At 38.3% G+C, this 21470-nt stretch overlaps 1 protein-coding gene across 1 annotated transcript in view; it reads left to right on the top strand.

The window, feature by feature from the left end:
* Positions 1 to 21470, top strand: part of LOC145988088 (peroxisomal ATPase PEX1-like) — a 49097-nt gene that overhangs the window by 15634 nt on the left and 11993 nt on the right. Inside the window, exons 4-5 of the mRNA XM_083122922.1 lie at positions 2722 to 2836; positions 8643 to 9538. Coding sequence (XP_082979048.1) covers positions 2722 to 2836; positions 8643 to 9538 — 1011 coding nt within the window. The remainder of the gene's footprint in view (positions 1 to 2721; positions 2837 to 8642; positions 9539 to 21470) is intronic.

Genomic DNA, 21470 nt, shown 5'->3' with positions numbered 1-21470 from the left:
CTCCACCCTTACCGGGCTGCTTCTGGCAGGAAAAACCCAAATAAACAACCAAATAGGCTCGTTAGTCCTGGGTTTCCATCCCGTTCCTCACCAAAGCACTCGGAACCAAAGAATCAATCACAGGCAAAAACTTACTGACTTAATGTTGCAGGGTGATTGCTGAAAACTCGCAGAAATGGGCTTTATACATTTATTTACAATTCAACAAAACAAGGCTCGGATTCTTCCAATAATTCTCTAATTTAGATTATTTACATTCCTCTAACTTGAGCCCCATGGCAGAACTGCCTCGGGATGCTTTTTCTCATGGGAGGCCACTGGAGACCGAAGATCACTCTCCCTTCTGCTACCCAGTTCATAAACACTCTCTCTCTTGTCCTCTGCCAGAGGCCATATTTATACTTCCTCCCTTGTCGCAAGGGGGAGTTGAAAGTTCAAATCTTGGCTCTTTTAAACTACACAGAACCATGGAAGAAATCCAAGCATACAGAATCATACACAAACACAGAAAATAAACAAAAATCAAATACTGTTTGTAACAAAGTTAAAGCTAGCTTATTTAAATTATTTACTATGAATCACACTTGTAAGTAAGCAAGGGCCAAGGAGCTCAACCCAGGAGGTTGGTGTTTGTATTTTGTTATTTAACATCACTTATTGGCCACTTCTGGCTAATTTGATGATGGGGATGAGTGATGATTAAATTGAATTGATAAAGGTACACTCACAGAGAACACCCATGTTCATGATGGATCTCTAAACTGTGAACTTCTGTGCAGAGAGCAAAAGTTGACATTTAATATTCTTGGACACAGAGTGGGCACCCCATATTATTTTATATTTAAATTGCTTTGAAAAATAAACTACATTTGTTGATGTTAAAATCTGGTGTGTGGCGTGCATTTTATTTACAAATAATAATATAATAATACAGGGTGTCTACAAATGATTGAAGGGGTTTCATGATGTTACTGTACGTATATTATTGAACATGTCATGAAGTAACTTTACAGTTTTTTAGAGAAACTCAACAAGTTTTGTGACACATTACAAGTTATGGGGATTTTCTGTTTCCCGTGTTGTTGTTAAGCATCTTCGGGACTATCCAAAACTCATTGCTTTTGGTGCAATCTCAAAATTGAGAGTTTACGGCACCTTCTCCTTCAGCGAAAACTAAGGCAACAGTAGTAATGTAAAATAAGAATAATACACATACAAAATAATCCAAAGTTTTACTGTTTCACAGGTTGTAGATTGTTTACAGCGACTTAAAGTTCAAATGCAAGGAACAAACCATGAACTGAATTATATTAAATAGTGGTGGAAAATGTATTTAGTACGGTCAATAAATAACCAGATTATTGCCATGAAGAAGGGAAATAAATTGACAGAGCAATGAAACTTATGGGATATGTTGGCCAGGCTATGGTACGCCACATGTCTGCGAGATGAGTTCCAGACTACGTTGCTAGGTGGCAGCACTGGCAGGGAAGGGAGGTTGTGTATGTGCAATTTGCCTCCAAGGCGCCAGTCAGTCATTCAGTGCGTTGAGTATGCCATTATGGATGAGTTCATTTCTGCCGTTGATGACCTCATATGGGAGTGTCCAGTGTGAACCAGATTGCAACCGAACTCGTCATTAGTCATGGTACAGCATGCACTATTGTTCATGATCACCTTCACTATGGTGTTGCCTTCTGCCGTCAAATACTGTATCACGGATCACTGAACCTCCTTTGTGCACCTGACACTGTGAAAGCCATGGCTCACCTCACTGAATGACTGACTGGCACCTTTGAGGCAAATTGCAAATACACAACCTCCCTTCCCTGCCAGTGTTGCCACCTAGCGAGGTGCTCTGGAACTCATCTCGCAAACATGTGGCGTAACCATCCTAGCCTACATATCCTGTAAGTTTCATCGCTCTGTCACTTTATTTTGCTTTGTCATGGCATTAATCCTGTTATTTATTGACCGTACCAAATACATTTTCCACCACTATAATCCCGATTCTCATACTGTGCCTTCAGATTTGTAATTTTGATGAACCCTCCCCCAATCCCAATTTAATATGTATAATATGATGCTTTGCAGATATTAAGGGCGAACTCACAAAATGCAGGTTTCTGAAATCATCAGTTTTCCAAATGTATGTCCTATTCTAAAGTTAGAGACTCCTGTCAGATGTTGCACGAGTTTCTACAGTCTTCAATGTTTATGGTACAACAAAAAAGAAAAATCTACCTTCGTTGAGTTTGTCCCTAATATCCAAAATACCTCATATTGTAGCCTTATCATTAAGTTCAAGTTTCTGAAACATTACTGCGTGTATTACGAAAAAGTGTATTTTTTAAAATATTGAATAGTGAATAAAAGGATTTGTGATATTTGTCATATTTCTTAAAATGTTTTTTTATTTCAGATTTATTAAGCAGTAAAATGTATTTTATGACTAAATATGAAAATTTCTTTCTCTAATTAACCCATCACTCAAAAATGTTTTGTATTATTTAATAGTTACTCTATATAAAATCAGGAATGTAAAATTAATAAAAGTCATCAAATTTTGTTCATATGATAGACTGAAATTCAAAATTGTTAATATGCATATAAATGTCTGAATATTGTGAGTTACTTGAAACTAATAATCATAATTTTTGCTGAAATATGAATGATTGTTTCTTCCTTACAAGTTTAAAATATTTTATTGCATTTATATAGGAATTCAGTAGCATAGCAGTACAGTCATCTCTAATGAATCAAGTGAGAATAGTATGGCCACAGCAAACCTTGGTTGTGTGGATATCAAAATCTATTTGTGTGAGAGTTTTTGTTGGTGAGTAAGACAAACTAAAATGCATGCGCTATGCTTTAAACTACATTAGACATTTTATGAAATTTGATTTGCTCATGAAATACAACAGCCGCAGCTATGTTTTCTGAATATTAACAAAAATACGTTAGAGTATTCAAATTGGTCTACTTACGCAAGTGAGTATGTATTCTTATGTGGACGACGTTTCGGAAGCTTTACTGCTTCCTTCCTCAGATTGTCGTTTTCAGCTCGGAATATCAAGCCATGTCAGAGAAGTGTCATGTAAGGATACTGGGTGAAAGGTTTGGGTTAAAAACACTTCATAGTGCTTGACCTATACAGAATTAAAACCACTTTGCTAAAAAACCCTTAAAACTCACAATAAAACATGTAAAAACCACCGCTACGGTAAACTGGAGTGGCTGTTGAGAGCCTAAACTCCCTGTCAAGGTGAAGCGAGCGGGCAGATGGCGCCGCGCAGCGGAGTTGTACTTCCCCTCTCACGAGAGATCCCTCCCCTCTCTTTTTCTTCCCCTCGTCACCAATCCAAGGAGAATTCCCGTTCCACCTCGGCTGCTTTCCTTACCTCCGATGTGACATGGACCCCATCGGGGCCCTTTTATTATTCAAATTGTCCCACTTTTTAAAAAAGCTAATCCATACATCATCTAAATTGCCCTCGTCCCGGTTCAGTTTATTTCGGTGTCCCGCGCATATCAATGCCGTTTCGTACACGTTCCTATCCAATTTACTATTACTTTTTTTGATAACCTCTCTTTTTATTATTCTATGCCCACTGTTTATTATATGCTCTGCAAGCCCCGTGTTCGGATCCCTTTCTTTGATGTTCTTATCATGTTCGCCCCATCTAATACGCATGCTCCGGCCGGTTTGTCCAATATATTCCATCCCGCAATTGCATTCAATCCTATACACCCCTTTTTGTTCATCAGGGTTATCTCGAATTTTTACCCCCCTCTTATAATCCGTGAAATGCTTTTCAATATTTCTAGGTGCTCTCGTCCCGCATTTCACACCATACTTTTTCACTGTTAAAAACAGTGCCCGCTCGCTTCACCTTGACAGGGAGTTTAGGCTCTCAACGGCCACTCCAGTTTACCGTAGCGGTGGTTTTTACATGTTTTATTGTGAGTTTTAAGGGGTTTTTAGCAAAGTGGTTTTAATTCTGTATAGGTCAAGCACTATGAAGTGTTTTTAACCCAAACCTTTCACCCAGTATCCTTACATGACACTTCTCTGACATGGCTTGATATTCCGAGCTGAAAACGACAACCTGAGGAAGGAAGCAGTAAAGCTTCCGAAACGTCGTCCACATAAGAATACATACTCACTTGCGTAAGTAGACCAATTTGAATACTCTAACGTATTTTTGTTTATAGATAGTGAGTAACACGCACGTAACCAATATGTTATTTCTGAATATTGCCAGCACTTTCTGCTCCTCTGCTTACCCCCCCCCCCCTCTTGCCCAGGATACTTAGACTCTAGAAGAGATAGCTAGTAATGGTCATAGGTGTGCAAGACCCCAAAATATTCATGCTATGATTGCTAAAAATAATTCCTATCCTTTTTTCCAACTTCAGGAATGATTTTCTGGTTTTTGGAATTCTCAAAAGGTTATGTATTAAAAGTCCTTAATTTTAGATTTCTGAGAAATGGAAGTTTTCTTTCCCGATATGCAAAAACAATTATTGGTGAAACAGTGTGTACAAGTTGAAAGTTACAGTATCAGGAAATCCAGAACATTTCCTGTGGGAAAAAAATATCCGGTTAACACTAACTGGCAAAATATTGACTGTCCGGCCCATAGATGTTGAGGAAATAATTACCAAATAAAGATTTAAGAATATCCTTGCACAAATAACCTTATTGGAAGATAAGTGAATAAAAGAGATAAGCCTGCATAAACTTTTTTGTTTGTGTGGTTGGATGTGAAATGTAAGGAGAATGTGTAAAACAGACAGATTTAATGACACATTTGTTGAGAATCCATATACAGTACCTTTCACGGTCAAATTGTCTGCCGAGCGGCGGCAAGCGCCTCTGACAGCGACAGCTCGTCTGCCGGCAAACTTGGTGCAACATCCACGTAACTGGAAACATTAGCTATGTTATGAAATAAGATAGTATTATTACATGGACAGTTACAATTAGAATTAAGACGTACGTTGTTGTTACAAGAGGCGATGTAAATGTTCTCCTCCTCCATCCACACATTTACGGTACCTTCTTTATCAAATTTCTCTTCCGAAATTGCTTCAATTTCCCTCTTGATATTTTCTTTCAATTCCTCTAATGTATGGCTTCAGGTTTAAAAGCTTGGTAGCTTGCCACGCAGATGACTTAAAAATGCATGTTTCTTGTGCAAGGCATCGGGGGGGGATTTTTGAGGAGTATGTTCCAATCCTGCTATGACGTCGTCTACTTTCTCCTCAGTAAGCATATGTTGCTTCACCCTTCGCTTCTTATCAAGGGCAAACCCTGTTTCCCTAAATTTGTTCACAAGTTTCGAACACTGTCTCTGTGCAGATCAGGAACATCTGAGAATTCTGCTGCGGAACACCTTATAACTTCCTTCCCTACAACAATTAGTAATGCCTTAAGAGTCATGCATTAAAATTCCTTGTTTTAAATTATACAGATAGCGTGGCATTAAAGATATCCATAAATATACCTGGCCTTCTCCAGATGGTAAAACTCATAATCAGATAGATCATATTTTCATTGATAAGAGAAGGCATACTAGTATCATTGACGTTCGTACACATAGAGGTGCTGACTGTGCCAGTGACCATTATTTAGTAATTGCTAAATTAAGAGAAAGACTCCCAGTGATAAATCATAAGCAACAAAATCTAAAAGTTCTTAAATTTAATACAGGAAAATTTGCTGATGAAAGAATTAAGAAAGATTACCAAATTAAACTGTCAAATATATTTGATGTTTTGCAGGATTTAAATGATGATGAAAATATAAATGAAACAGACGTAAATAAGAATTGGGAGCACATACGTAATGCAATAGAATCAGCAGCTAAAGAAAGTATTGGATACCATAAACCAAGAAAAAGTAAGCCATTGTTTGATAATGAATGTCATAATCTAATAGAAATAAGGAATCAGGCTAGACTTAGGTGGTTAAATAACTCTGATGATATAAAATCTAAGCAATTATAATAGAATAAAGCGAGAAGTTAACCGCATGTTTAGAAGTAAAAAAAGAGATTAATTGAAATGCAAAATTAACGAAATTGAAACAAACAGCAAAATCAAAAATATCAGAGATTTATATAAAGGTGTAAATGAATTTAGAAAAGTGACAACCTAAAGTAAACTTGATAAAAGATAAAGACAGTGATTTTCTAGCTGACCCAAACGATATTCTAGGAAGAACTACTTTAATGACCTTTTTTAATGTTCGTGTAGGAGATAAATAAGAAGTAAATGAAGTGCACACAGCAGAACTTAACTTGACTGAAGTTAAAGATGCTATTAAAAGGCTAAAGAATAACAAAACACCTGGCATTGATTTAATACCAGCTGAGTTAATTAAATATGGTGGAAATTCCTTAATATGTCAAATTCATAAATTAATTAGTTTAATATGGAATAAAGAAGAAATCCCTCAACAGTGGAAAGAATCCATAATTGTTCCTGTGTTTAAAAAAGGTGATAAAATGAACTGCAATAATTACCGTGGAATTTCTCTTATCTCAACAACATATAAAATATTATCTAACATTCTTTTAACAAGACTAACCCCATATGCTAATGAAATTATAGGTGATTATCAATGTGGATTTAAACGTAACAGATCAACTACAGATCAAATTTTTCACATCAGACAGACACTTGAAAAAAAATAGGGAATATAATCAAAATGTCCATCAGCTATTCACTTATTTCAAAAAAGCATATGATTCGGTCAAAAGAGATAAATTATATAATATATTAGTTGAGTTTGGAATACCTAAGAATTTGTTAGTATGATAAAAGTATGCACCAGTGAAACAGAAAGTAAAATTCGTGTGGGTATTAATGTGTCTGACAAATTTACAATTCATGATGGGTTAAAACATGGAGATGCATTATCTCCATTGCTCTTTAATTTTGCCTTAGAATATGCTGTTAGGAAGGTAAAGAAACTAACGAAGGACAAATTAAATGGTATGACTCAGTTGTTACCATATGCAGATGATGTAGACTTTTTAGGGGATGATATAAATACAATTAAGAATAATGCTAAAATATTTTTCAAAACTGCTAAAGAGAAAGGTTTGGAAGTTAACAAAGAGAAAACTAAATATATGCTTACAGGCCGAAACCAAGTGTTAGGTAATAATCAAAATCTAATTATTGATAACAACTCATTTGAACCAGTTTCCAAATTCAAATACTTAGGAGTAATATTAACAAATGAAAATTATATTAAAGAGGAAATAAAAAGTAGGCTTAATTCAGGAAATGCATGTTACTTCTCTCTTCATAAACTTTTGTCTTCTCTTTTAATGTCTTAGAAACTAAAAGTTAAAATATACAAAACAGTAATTTTGCCTGTAGTATTATATGGGTGTGAAACTTGGTCCCTTACATTGAAAGAGGAACACAAATTGAGAGTATTTGAAAATAAGATCCTTAGGAAAATCTTTGGACCTAAAAGGGATGAGGAGACAGGTGAGTGGAGAAGGTTACATAATTTAGAACTACATAATTTGTATTTATGTCCAGATATTATTAGAATAATTAAATCAAGAAGACTTAGGTGGGTAGGCCATGTGGCATGAATGGGAGAGGAAAGAGGAGTTCACAGGGTTCTTGTTAGGAAACCTGATGGTAAGAGACCTATAGGAAGGCCAAGATGAAGATGGATGGACAACGTTGAGATGGACCTAAGGGAAATCGGTAGGGATGGAAAAGAGTATGTAGATCTTGCTCAAGATAGGGAAAGATGGAAGGCCTGTGTTCTGCATCCATGAACCTTCGGGTTTAAGAAGTCTAGAGAGTTAGTTAGTTAGTGGTATTATTAGACTAGAAAAGCATCTATAATATGTAAGGTAAACAAAACAATCTAAAACATTTGTAAACACCTTAACACTTCATAAACAGGTGCAAACTGGACACCAGGTATCTGAACACTGAAGCACTAGTGTGTCTTGTGCTAAGGTCAATTTACAGCTGTGGATCTAAATGCCAGCAGATGCGCCCCCACCTGCCCAGCTAGCTTGCCTCCACTCCGTGGATGACTTGACCGTGAAAGGCACTGTAGTAGACATATTGACATGACAAAGAATATCGGTCTGTAACACTGATAAACTACAAAACTATCCAGATAATGCACACATTTGGACATCTGGATTAAAAATATTTGAATATCTGGAGAGTTCAGATAACCAGTTAATTAGAATAATTCGAAAGTTGGATATCTAGATATCAGAATATCCAATGTCCGAAATCTGGACAGAAGACTATCCAATACCAGATAAAATTTTATTCTGATTTGACCATCCATACTCCATAGACAGACCCAATAAGAGAGTCAAAGGAATGTCCATGATATTGTTTGAGAAGATGTTAGGGAGGCTTGTTATGACTTGTGGAGGGGGGAAACAGGTGTTAGAGAGAGAATTGATCATCTAACTGAACAGATCCTAACTCTGCTAGGGGAATGCTCGCTAGTCTAAACATTCCTTAAGTTGACCTTGTGTAAATAGCATTTTGGCTTAATATACAAAATCAATAGCTTTTTTTTTGTGTGTGATGAATGAATTATCATAATGCATAATACATATTTTTCTTTTGCATTGTAGAATCGGTTGAACCATCTTGCACATTTGGTAAGCTGGAACAGCTCACAGAAGTAGTGGTTGCCAGTGTATCCAGCAAAGAACCCTCTGATTTTCATAAACAAGTTAGTTCAGATGTTATGAATTATGAAGTAAGTAGCATGTCCATAGCTCACAGCTCTGGACAAGTTGAAAATCAAAGGCTCAATGAACCTTCTGCTGAAAATGAATTTGGTGGTGTGTTCGACAAGCCACTGCTCATGACCCTGTGGAACTCCTTCAAAAGGATATTTAGCTTCACGTGGACAAGTGATTGTCAAGAGTATAGTGCAGCCATGGCAAGGAATAGAGTTCAGGATTCTCACTTAGCAGCTGATGTAGATAAAAGTACAAGACCTCAGTGCAAAAGCATATTAAGAGTCCATCCTTTAGATATTTCACTAGATATTTTGCATAAAAGTTGCAGCGACTCTGTGTTCTTTCATCCATTTGCGGTGTTTGCACATAGGAAGAATGTGAACCATTTTCTATTCAATGAAAATATAGATATTCCTTGTGTCTGCAGAATGACAGTCATTCAAGAGCCTCAAGATAAAAACAAAGAAGCATCCCATGACAAAATATCTTCTAATGAAGATAACAATAATGATAAAGGTAGTTCTTCCATGCCAAAGAATTTAAGTTCATCTCTGTATGTGAACTTGATTGTTTTTGAGTCTGTTTGTGAAGGACTTTCTACAGACGCACGATCATATTTGAGACATGTGATAAATAATGACTCACAGAAGTGTGTTTATGTTTCAAATACCTTGCAGCGAGTGCTTCAGATAAATATTGGGTGCAAAGTGCTGCTTGAAAGAGTTCCCAACCATTCTACACCAGACCTAGAGAAGATACAAATAGTGCCTTTGGAACCAAAAGTAAGTTACGTCATACTCAGTGATCACACTTAATAACAAATGGAGGAGTCACTTGACATCCATAGTGCAGTTTATTGTGTTAGAAAGAGTCTTCTTAGTATTGATGGCATTACTAATAACACATTCTGTTTTTTCCTGTTGTGACTAAATACTTTTCAATATGTAATGTTTCATCGCATTTTACATGTCGCCGGCTGAATACTACTACTTGTATTTTGTAGTATGTTCATCTGCACTAACTTCTCATGAGAGCTGATTAAAGTTTGACTTATGTGGATTTGGAATACACTACAAGATTTGCACAAACATTTTATTATTGTTGATAATTCACACCACCTGACAACCAGATACGTCGCTTCAGATCATGACAAATTAACATGCATGAAACACGATAACATGACCAACTCTTTTCTGACGAAAAGTGGAGATACAACAAATTAGCATTCAGCTGGCAATGTGTCTTTTTCAGGAGTTTCTCCAAGGTGATTCTCTTGATAGGAATCTCAAAGGTTCCTCAATAACTTTTTAATTTTATGTGGTTCCTTATGAAAATTTTGATAGACAAAACTTGTGTTTATTGGGCCTGTACTTGGCATGATAAGGGTCTGTATGCTATAAAGTAAAAAAGTAAAGTGCTCCCCTGTGCTATGCACCATGCCATGAAGGCGAATAGGGAATTAGGGCCCCACACTTTCTTGATCAATGCCGAAGGTGGGGGTGATGTGATCAGCACCATGCCCCTGGCCGCCTTTATCCCCCAGAGTTTCCTCCGGGTACCCACTTTATATGATGCTGGGTAAGTTCCGGAGCCACTTGAACAGGTTGAAGAAGTTCCGGTTCTCCTGCCGGAGATTGAACCTGGGTCTCTCGAATGGTAGTCAGATGCCCTAACAACAGCTTCCGCGGCTGTTATGCTATGTGAGTATACATACTTGAAACGATCACCACAGTAGTAGGAACGATTTGGTGATGAGGGGACATTTCAACAATGATTTAAAAGACTCAATACAGTAGGTCGATGGTTCCCACCAGTGCCGTATGCTGGTTTTAACGAGTGGGTAATCTCCGACCCTTTAAAATGCTCGGTGAGTGCTGAGAACCCCAAATTAAATCCACAACTCCACAGGAAGCCCTGTATATGATAGGAATCTTTAAAGACTGAGCGTTTTGCCTCGTATGATGGATATATTAAATTGGAGCAATTAAATCCACAAACAAAGCCAATTTAATTGAAACGCTGAAACCGCATCCAATTATTCGCTGAGTTTCAGAACCACCCATCTCATTGGTAGCGCTGGTTGCAATGACGATAGAACTACAATGACCATCTTAGACCAGGCAGATCAAACATAGGTAGAGTACAACACACATAAATTTGCCGTTGCGTAGATACCAATTTTCGTTTCATCTCCCTCTCTCTTAGTATCACGTGTTCTACCCTGCTCGAAAACCTTCGCTATTGTTGCCATATTGTCATTCCATTCCTGGACACACTCGCGCAAACATCATTGAAAACAATTGAATAGCGCTCCAGCTCGCGGTTCACACTGTTCGGCAGGGACGGTAATGTGGCAATATAGCATGCCATAGTGGTTGCTTCTTTTATGCAGTGCATGTTCATTGGCTAGCTAGTAACTAGTGTTGCCAACTGTAATAATGAAGCACTATTTCTGTCACGGAAGGGGAAAGGCAGGTAAAATGATGGTGAATTTTGTTTGATTGGAAGCACCATATTTTTATTTTATACTAAGTATTTTACCGGTTTGACGTTGTGTGCGTGTATTGCGTGTGTGTATGTGAAAGTGTGTGTTTGTTAATGAACGTTAAATTCCATAATGCCTCCAGTTCTGTCAAAGTTGAAATCAAAAACCTTGCATAGCCAAGCTCGGGAAGCAACGTTCACGAGTTCATGAAGGAGGAAGCCAGTCAAGGTGTTAGCATCCCAATACAGCATTTTGGCAAGAGAGCAGCGGCTGCGACTGGAGTTCCTGAACGAACAATCAGGGTTATCATGAATGAAAGACAATCTCTTGAGATGTCAGAAGACCCCTCCACATCATTCCACATTCCCGGGAAAGAACGACAAAGACCAGCGACCAAATCGTCAGTGGGCGCTTTCGATGAAAACGTTATCCGTAGGCGCATATACGACTACGCTCTGCGTGAAAATGAAGTGCTGACATTGAAAAAATTGCATGTCAAATTACAGGTGGACATAAATTTTGCGGGAAGTCAAGAGAGTTTGCGACGTTAGCTGCAAAAGATGGGATTTAGGTGGAGGAAGAGGAGGCTGTCATTTTTGCTGCTTAATGCGATGCATATTGTTTTCTGTGTTAAAATTGCCATGCTATGATGGGTGACCAAGTTCATAGCGGGGCCGGTGGAAGGGGAGGGCGAACCATGCCACGGCCAGGGGGGCAAAATTTGAAGAGAAGAAAAAAATAAGCCTATTGAAAACTGTGGTCGTGCAAGATATTCTTTTGCACTTAATAGTATTGAAATAGCATAAGAAGTCTCATTATTTATTTTATATTTTGATGTTTTACTTAGGAATATATTGATTTTCAATTTCCCGTTGCTGGATAATGACGGGGGGCTTCGAAATGGAGCATCATCTACCACCACCACCCAGGGAGGCAAAATGACTAGCGTCAGCCCTGGTTCATAGCAAAAGAAAAAGCCGTGCAGCTTATCGTCTAGTGGCAGTATATGTACTTGTTATTGTTGTGGAAGCCGGCATCGTTTGTAAATGTGCAACAAAGGCAACCGACTGTTGCCGATCACAGTGAGAAAATAATAATACTGCGTGAGGAGGAGTGTTGTGGTCTAATTGTCGCGGTTTAACATGTTGGCATGTTGTTATCTGCCGTTGCAGTTCCGTACCATTGTATTCGGGTTTTGGGAGTGAACAGTTAGAACGCCACCAGTGCATTAATGCAATGAAAAATAATATTTTTTTATTTTGTTTGAAATCACTCAAATAAGGAATCGTATGAAGAAGTCTTCTTTGCAGCATTTTTGGTAATTTTACGTATGTGTTAGTTCATATTTTGCAAATTTTTAGTCCATACGTATGTAGCTACATACAAAGCCACTTGTTAGTACATATTAATCCTAGTCCTGGTATAATGCATGACGTTTAAAACTCAACGTTAGATAGACCTGAATTCTCTAATTTCCTTGTTGTACGTAACAGCTGTGCATCGGCGCACTGCAGCGATTTTTCTATCTGCTCCATTAGCAACACTGCTTCTTTAGTTCTGTCGCTCATCGCATGGCAGAAATATCTGTGTTGGACTCTACCCAAATTTAAACCTGGTTTAATAGATAAATTTATATTATTCCCACTAAGAATAAATATGTTTCACTCCGATTGTTAATTTTAACTGTTAAGCACTGTACCACTATTCATCAGCACACCCTGTACAAAACTGGATAGCCAGTAAGCTGATTTTCAATTATTTCTTATTATGGCTGAGATGAACGTGAATTCTTTTCAAGATGCCAATTAACCTTTCATTCACCGAATCACATGCATGAAAACAACAATAGCTAACCTGCTTGAAACCTGGGTTCCTAAGTATTAATGCCTGAGAATGTCTGTGGACATGTGGATTTTAGCAATATAGAACCCAAATTAAGTGAACATTACTCAATCCTTTTACTGCAATAATAACTTCCCCATTTATCAATTATTTGGCATTTATCATTCCTGAGTGACTAGTGCAAATTGTACCTTCCCCCTCTGAAAAGGAACACTGTCATTAGTACATACATAGCAATATATTTAACACTGGGATTTCTTTGTGGTGAAATGTTAACACAACGAAGTACAATTAATATATATTTATTTTGCTGAACACAGACAGAGATAAATCCAGCTGATCAAGCGATCTTTCTATACTCAATTATTAACGACAAGGTCACATGTCACATTATCCAGTTAGCACTTTGTGTCCGTTGACCCCGATAAACAAACAGTGCAGTTATTTATAGAACTCAGCTGTTCAAGATAACATGACGTGTTATATCCCCTGTTATAATCTATTCGACGAATTGCTGGTGTTCACATGTGAAATTACAATTTAAACACCCCTAAAACAAGCAGTTTGTAGGTGACTTGTATTATCATGAGTTTATCTTTCAATAAAAATTTGAACATTTACGGTAACATCTTGGCTACGGAAATGTCAGCCATTCACTCTTTGTGATGCAATTACATATTATCATACGTCACCTACCCTATACTTAAACATAAATCTTTACCCTTACAACATGTTCATGAGAAGCTCTGAGTACACTCTATAAGAAAATTAAAGAATATTTACAACAATTGATATGTACACCACAATTTTCGACCGTTCGCTTAAGCTCGCCAAGATGGCTGCCTGACGTGCTCCCTTCCCGCCCAAATTAACGATGCGACGCGTCGACGAAAATGGCCAAAATTCGATGCACAGGAATGCTAGCTTTCATAATTAGATGCAAGTATTGGGTTGGTGCGAATGAAATGTCCGGCCCAGATGTGTCATTGCCAAAGGCCAAAAAAATCAAAACTACAATACCTGGTTAATCAAAATAGTCGCGTCTGCAGCCACACACTTTTGTCATTGCTCAGCCAACAATTGGATTCCATGGCGAAAGAAGTCTGGAGTCTGCGACACAAAGATCTCCTCAACGGCATGTTGCACCGTCCGATCATCAGCGAAGGTCTTACCTGTTAGGAAGTGATCGAGATGCCGGAAGTGATGGTCAATGGAAGAGAGTTCGGGAGAATATGCTGGATGAGGAAGGGTTTCATATTGCAACTCATGGAGAGCCTGCACCATCCTTTGTGCGACATGTGGGTGAGCATTGTCGTGCAACACGAGGACACCATGTCTGTGGACCATTGCTGGATGCTTGTGGAGAAGTTTGTGGTGCATTTCATGGAGTTCAGCACTGTAACAATTTGCATTGATGGTTTCACCTCGCCTGAAAAAGACATGGTGGATCACACCCACCATAGACCACCATACCAGCAACAACACCTTCCGTGGGTGGAGAGGTGGTTTCGGAAACCGCCCTGGACGTTGATCACGATCCAACCATTGTCCTGATCGTTTATGATTGTCATAGCAGATCCATTTTTCATCTGAAGTGACAATGCGATGCAGGAAACCATCCCAGTTATTCCCTACACTCAGAGAACTGCACACCTCCAGATGGCGAGTCTTGTTGACCGGTGTCAAATCGTGTGGTACCCATGAGTCCAACTTTTTCACTTTACTGATAGCACGGAGCCGCCAAACGACAGTGGTATGGTGTATGCCTAACTCGTCTGCAATGGCACGAACACTTTTCCAAGGGTCCGCTTCCACGGGGTTCCTGAGGAGCTCATCCGAACATGATGTTGGTCGATGGCCACTGGGTTCATTTTGCAATGCTGTGTCACCGAAACGAAATTTGACAAACCAGCAGCGAATGGTGCGTTCATTTACCATTCCTGCCCCAAATGCACTGTTAGTGTTTTTGGCGGCTTGCTGAGCAGAATGTCCCAGTTTGAATTCGTAAAGACAAATCACTCGTAATTGTGTGTTCTCCATGGTGCACTTTCAGACGACCCTGTTCAGCAACACACTGCCTCCTGACTGTGTGGGTGCTCCAGCCTGTTTGCTGGACATGTACAGAGTTTATGACGTTAGACCTGTGACCCCAGTCAATCCCTGTGTTGTGTTGTTGAGGTGAGTTTCCCACCAGACGTCAAAGCGGACATTTCATTCGCACCAACCCAATAGATTCCGCCGTACCACGAAATATCCTGCAGACTTCCGATGACACTTAGATAAGTAAAGATACTGTACTTACGACCATCCGGCTACCTCATATAGAAGCTCATAATAGCCAAAGAAAATTTCAATTATCTGTCCACACTTAATATTGTGTGCATAAATTCTTGGCAAAACATGTTACACAGTCCTTTGTGTTTCATTGGATTCAATCAAATTCCATTGCAATAATTTGTGCATTGGGATGATCACCGATATGTTTGATCAGCGAAATCTCAATCGACCTCTTGAACGAACCCCTGAATCGCTTCTTTTACCCGTTCCTCAGAAAACGAATCCGTTCTTCGGTTCCCTGATAAGGTTCAATTTTTCATGCATCCACAACCCAATTTAAGTTGTGTCTTCTTAACAAAAACAGATTATTCGACCATTGCATTGCTTTTATGATAAATCATTTACATAAATTAAAGAGAAAACAACCATTGTTCTGTTTGTAAACACCAGGTCGGCTGAGAACACGTATTGTTTGCGAACTGTTCAGTTGATCAGCTGATTCATACGTCCTGTACACTGCTGTCACCAGGTGTACAGACATTGATCTGAATAGCCCACAAATGTCTATAACGAGTGTGCCGTAGCAGTTATAATAAAATTTACCCATTGTAAACATGAATTAACATATTGGCCCAAATGAATATATATATAAAAAAAAAACTCCTATGACAACATACGTCATACCTTGATTCATCCATCCACTCCTGAAGTCTACCTGCAAATTTACCTCAGCATCCATACAGGATTTATGAATATATTTGTGGAAAATTTTGCCTTATTGTTGCGACCACTATCAATTAATTGTTGTGATTGCAGTTAATCTACGTTTAGAATTTCAAATAATAAAACACGAAAATATATAAACCTAATAAAAAGCAACCTGTAACATGTAACATGAGAGGAATGTGCTAGTGAAATAAAAACCCTCAATATTAATCCAAGTGTAAAATTCAAGTTACCTCAGTGCGTTCCCGATTTTTATTTTTATACATGGAAGTATAAATTCAAAACATGTCGCTGTGGTACAAGAAATGCTATACTGGCTGGCCTACCTGCATTAATGATTTGCAAATTCTCCGGAAAAATCTTGTTCCAAATATTTTCACACGCAAATGCTCAATTATATCAATTTCCTTTAACTTCAGTAAACACAGCACTAGCACGAATACTAAACCTCTAACACCTTAACAAATACTATGTTTTCGAACCGCCAATAGGAACACCAAACACAACACAAAGCCACCTTCTACATGCATTCAATTCCTTGCGCCAATCATCTGTTGTGTTCCTGCTTGACTCAGAATGAAATTTCCTATGGATGCTGAAAATTTCCCTTTCCCAGCTTTAAATTCCCTGCAATGCGAGAGGTTCTCCAAGTTGGAATTATTGTGTTTGTTCTTTATATATTTTACATTCATACATCTTTATTCTAAAGAAGGGAGAAAAGCAATGTAAATTAACTAATATATATATATATATTTTCTGAGAGCTTTCCCTTTTAAAAATCATTCATTTTCCTGAAAGAAGTACTCTCACTGGTTTTGAAGGTTACAAAGAGAAAGTAATCATGCATTTTAAAATACAAAAATGGAAAAAAGTAAGTATATACATAGTTTAATTACTTCATTGATCGATTGATTAAATTGTTATTTTACGTCGCTTTTCTGCCACTTTTAGCTAATCACGACGAGTGATATGAAATTAGGGACATTTACAAAGAGCACCCATGCACAGGCCGGTATTCAAACCTTGGAACTCTGGCATCGTATGGAGTTGCATGTATAGTATGGAGGTCAGTGTAATTTCTTGAATATCTAGTTTAAATTTTAATTTATTTAATTACCTTGATCTTCAATATTTAAGCTTTTTCCCTTTGACAAATTCTGTTCAAATAGCAGATATCAAGAAGACAGAAGCAAATGCAAAATGAGAATTAACATAGAATTGGTTCGCAACTGTTCAGATTTCCCTGTTTCTCGTGCACTTCCAGCTGGACCGTGTGTCCGAGTGGTTAGCACATTGTGCTACGATGCTAAGGGTCCCGGGTTCGAATCTCGCTCGGGCTTGGTTGTTTGTGAATGTCCATTCATCAATTTCATCATTTCATCACTCATCCTCATTTTCGCAAATTAGCCAAGAGGCACGAAACACGAAGTAAAATAAACTAAATCAATCAATAAATCAATCAATCAATTGTGCACTTCAGGATGTATTTTCCCTACTTCCCTTTTCAGTATGTAATTTGTAAATCCAGAATTCCCATCCCTAAGAAATTTCCCTTTCGTAAACAACACAGCTGCTACGATACAAAGGCTATTGGGGAAGAATGGCATAAGAGGGTGCAAGCCGAGGGAAGGGCAAAGGCTCTGGGTTGGAGAGTGCAACTGACGACTTTCCTGAAGGAGGTTACCTGGCCACGTAATAATCGTGCCTGAGAAGCAGTGTTTCCTTCCTCTCTCCCCTCCCTCCTTGCAAGGGATTTAGAGGGAGCCGGTGGAATCTCACCCTGCCGAGAAGAGTCTACCAGCTGGAGAAAGCTTCTCGGACATTCCGTGGCAAACGGTTGAAAACATTCGCACGCTGGAAGCAAAGAAATATGTGAATCAAATATTGCTTCGGAAGAATATTGAAAAAAAAAAAACACTAAAAAAAGGCCTTCTTTAAATTATAGCTGGGTCATCTCCGATTACCTCGATGGCCCAGAGTATACGCTTCTGGTTCCCACATGCCTTGACTGTTTACTACCAGTGGAATCCATGACCTTCAGAACGTTGGAGACAAGTTATCGCTGCTGATAGGGTCTATGTTTGTCCTGACATGTGACATTGCTTTTTGGCATTTGAAGGTGTCCTGTGAAAATCCGACAGAACCTTCTTGGTTACCTTTACAGTTGGGAAACTTGAGGATTTTGACATTACATGGCTGATTGATGAAGCCTGGTTTTCTCCGGGCGGCTATATAAACTAGCAAAACAAGCAGAAGAAAACCTACATAAAATTAACATGAAGCCTTGAAATTCAGAGGAAATTGGAGTGTGGTGTACCTTGTCTCAGATTCTTCAATCAAACTGTCACTACAGAGATGTGCTTGATCATAATCAGTGAATTTTTTAATCAGTTAACAGATGACAAAAAGTAAATGTTACTTTGAACAAGATGGTGCAATGTACCACTAACTGACTAAGCCAAGCGTCAGGTTAACCTTGCAGCAGGTTTTATGTATCAATCCGCGCGGGAACTGAGCACAGAATCTTCCGTGCCAGTCTTGCCTCAACCGCCGAGCTGCTTACATCGCAGACACTGAGAAAATCTACAGTATTGCCAACCGCACAACACATCAAAACCCGCATGCATGTCAAGCGGAATATATTTGTGTTTCTTTTTGTCTCCTGAAACATAACATTTTAGAAGTACTTTCGGCGCATAAATTATTTTAAAAAATGTGTCATTACTTAATATAAATGCGAAATATCTTCGAAACATGAGAGTATTTTTCCCAGGGGGGCAAACAAGTCACATTTCCCCCTAAAGAGTGTAGTTCCCTAATAACATTGCTTAAATTTGAATTTATTGTGTTAATGCAATAATTAACATATTATTGTGGCTAAAATGAAATTATATGTGTGAAATACATAATTTTTGGTTGACTTTCATTTTCCAGGGAGGGAACGGCCCCCTTGCCCCTCCTTCCGGATGCCCATGAGCATGTGTGTATATTTCGAGCACGCAAAAATAAAAATAAACAAAGATATAAGTAAACAACGACAGGCCCTCTTGAATTTAATGACAAATTATTGTTTTTGGTTTATAAAAAAATACGTTTATGAAAACCTTTGTTACTGTAAGACACACGCACTTCAAGTTATACCAGCAAAAAAAAAAGTATGATTTGTTATTGTGGATATATACAATCAGGTGCATTGTCTGCTGCTATTATTCTGGTTACAATTTATGAATCACTTCACTAAACCAGGATTCAAATCTTGGTCTGTCCATTTCTTGCTAATCATCCATCCCTTTCCTTGCACGGAACAGTAAATATATGCGCCTTCAACAAAGACGTCATTGCCGTCAGTAGGTGAAACAATAAGCCTCCCCCTTCCCCTCTCCCTTTCTCGTCGGTTTCTTCAGCCCTGGCGGTGGTTTTGCATGGTGATATATATATAATAAAAAAAATCAATATAACGCCCACGCCCCTCCCAGAGTTAAAGCACGTCTGGTCCAAATAATAAACATGTGTCTTCTCACGGTGATATCTTTTAATACCGGGGACATTCTTTTGTAGTCAAACAACAAACAATCGTTTCCTCTTCCTAAACTCAAACCGCAAATCATTCAACACCCGGGATACAGTTCGTGCGCCCATTGACGGCAAATCACCTCACGGCCTGTTTTACTTTGATCTTGTTTCCGTAAGGAGGATTATGCATTTTAAACAACTTGCTTGATTTGAAGAGCTTTTCCCTTCGGATGAAGCCCACAATAACACTCGCTGAACAGGAAACCTTGCTTGATTCAGCTATTCTCGCCGCTGTATAGCACGATTATTAATCACAATAAACATAGGGTTAAAATAGTGGGATGTGCAACACTGGTTTCACGGATTCCACGCGCTCTGCAACGTATTCAGTCTTGCTCGACTCGCACTTGGGCTTCAGGGATTCCTGAGCTCAATACAAACTCCAGTTGGCGAATCTGCGGATCCAAGTTCGTCTGCACAGTGATTGCAACCGATCAAGTCCACACCTGCTAATGGATGTATTATTTTGTCTGTATTTTACAAATCAAATAACTGTGTTCTTGCAAGTATGCAGTTGTGTCGGAATAGAACCCGTCTCAGTGGAACTATATTCTTGCGCGCACGTTTGGATCTACATATGCGAAAACCTGCTGCAAGGTTAACCTGACGCTTGGCTTAGTTTCAAACAACTGTCAAGCTCACCAAACCTAAAGGACTATGTATAGCAATAAACATTGAACAACTGACACCTTCAAAGGTGTACTATGGCAGAAGTTTGCCATCAATAACAATGTTGCATTAGCACATGTCTTCATCAATTTTTAAACTATTATACAAAAGTGCTCAGATGCTCAAGGAAGCTACTTTTGGCCCATGCTCTAGGCAGACCTTGTTTTGTAGCATACAAGGGAACTACATACCAGTTTTCATAGTGAACTATACAAAATGTAAAAAGTTACTGAGGAATGCTTGGGTTTTGCAGCAAGAGAATTACCCTGAATAAAGAATGAAATGTAGTATTAATTAGAACAAATAATCAGTAACAATTGAATAAACAATTAAGTACAGGGTATTTTAAAAATCAACTTGAATTTGAAGTGATAACATGAAAGCTGAGAGATATACACTCGATTTTCTTTGTTATGAATTGATATATCTTTAATACTTTTCATTGCCAATTTATTTCTTAAAACAAATTCTAGAAATTAATTACTAGCACAATGCTTAAATCAGAGTACCCTTTACCCAGAATGGCTATTTCACAGGAGAAAAAGGGATAAGAGATTATTGGTGTGATTGGCACCATGCTAATCTGTAGTTTGCAATTCATGGGGTGTATGTGCTTCACTTAATGGATTTAGGAATATCAATTATTATCAAGATGTGACATAAAAACTTGATTATAGTACACTATGTCCAGATTTTTGTCACTAGACACAGGTAACATGTATCCAAGTACTGACCATACAATTGATTGATTGATTTGCTTACTTTGCTTTTTATGCCACTTTTGGCTAATTTGCGAAGATGGGGTGTAATTGATGAATGGACACTCACAAACATCCATGCCCAGGCTGGGATTCGCACCCGGGACCCCTGACATCCTAGCACAATGTGCTAACCACTCTGCCATGGGTCCAGCTGACTATACAATTGCATGAATAATTATAAACCATAATTTTACTCTAAATGATACTTCTAATATGATTTTTAGTTGTACTCGGTTGCCCTGGTTTGAATTTTTCATACTCTATTGTACACTAAATGATCATATTATTAGGAATACCTACCTAATAACCTGTTGGTACCCCTTTTGTTTGTGATTGATTATGGCTTGCAGACGTCGGGGGACAGATTCCACAAGGGGGCGC

Source organism: Lepisma saccharinum, chromosome 5 (genome assembly GCF_977018435.1).
Source record: "Lepisma saccharinum chromosome 5, izLepSacc3.1, whole genome shotgun sequence".
In the NCBI taxonomy this organism is placed as follows: Eukaryota; Metazoa; Arthropoda; class Insecta; order Zygentoma; family Lepismatidae; genus Lepisma; species Lepisma saccharinum.
This window is presented reverse-complemented; position numbering and strand designations above follow the sequence as displayed.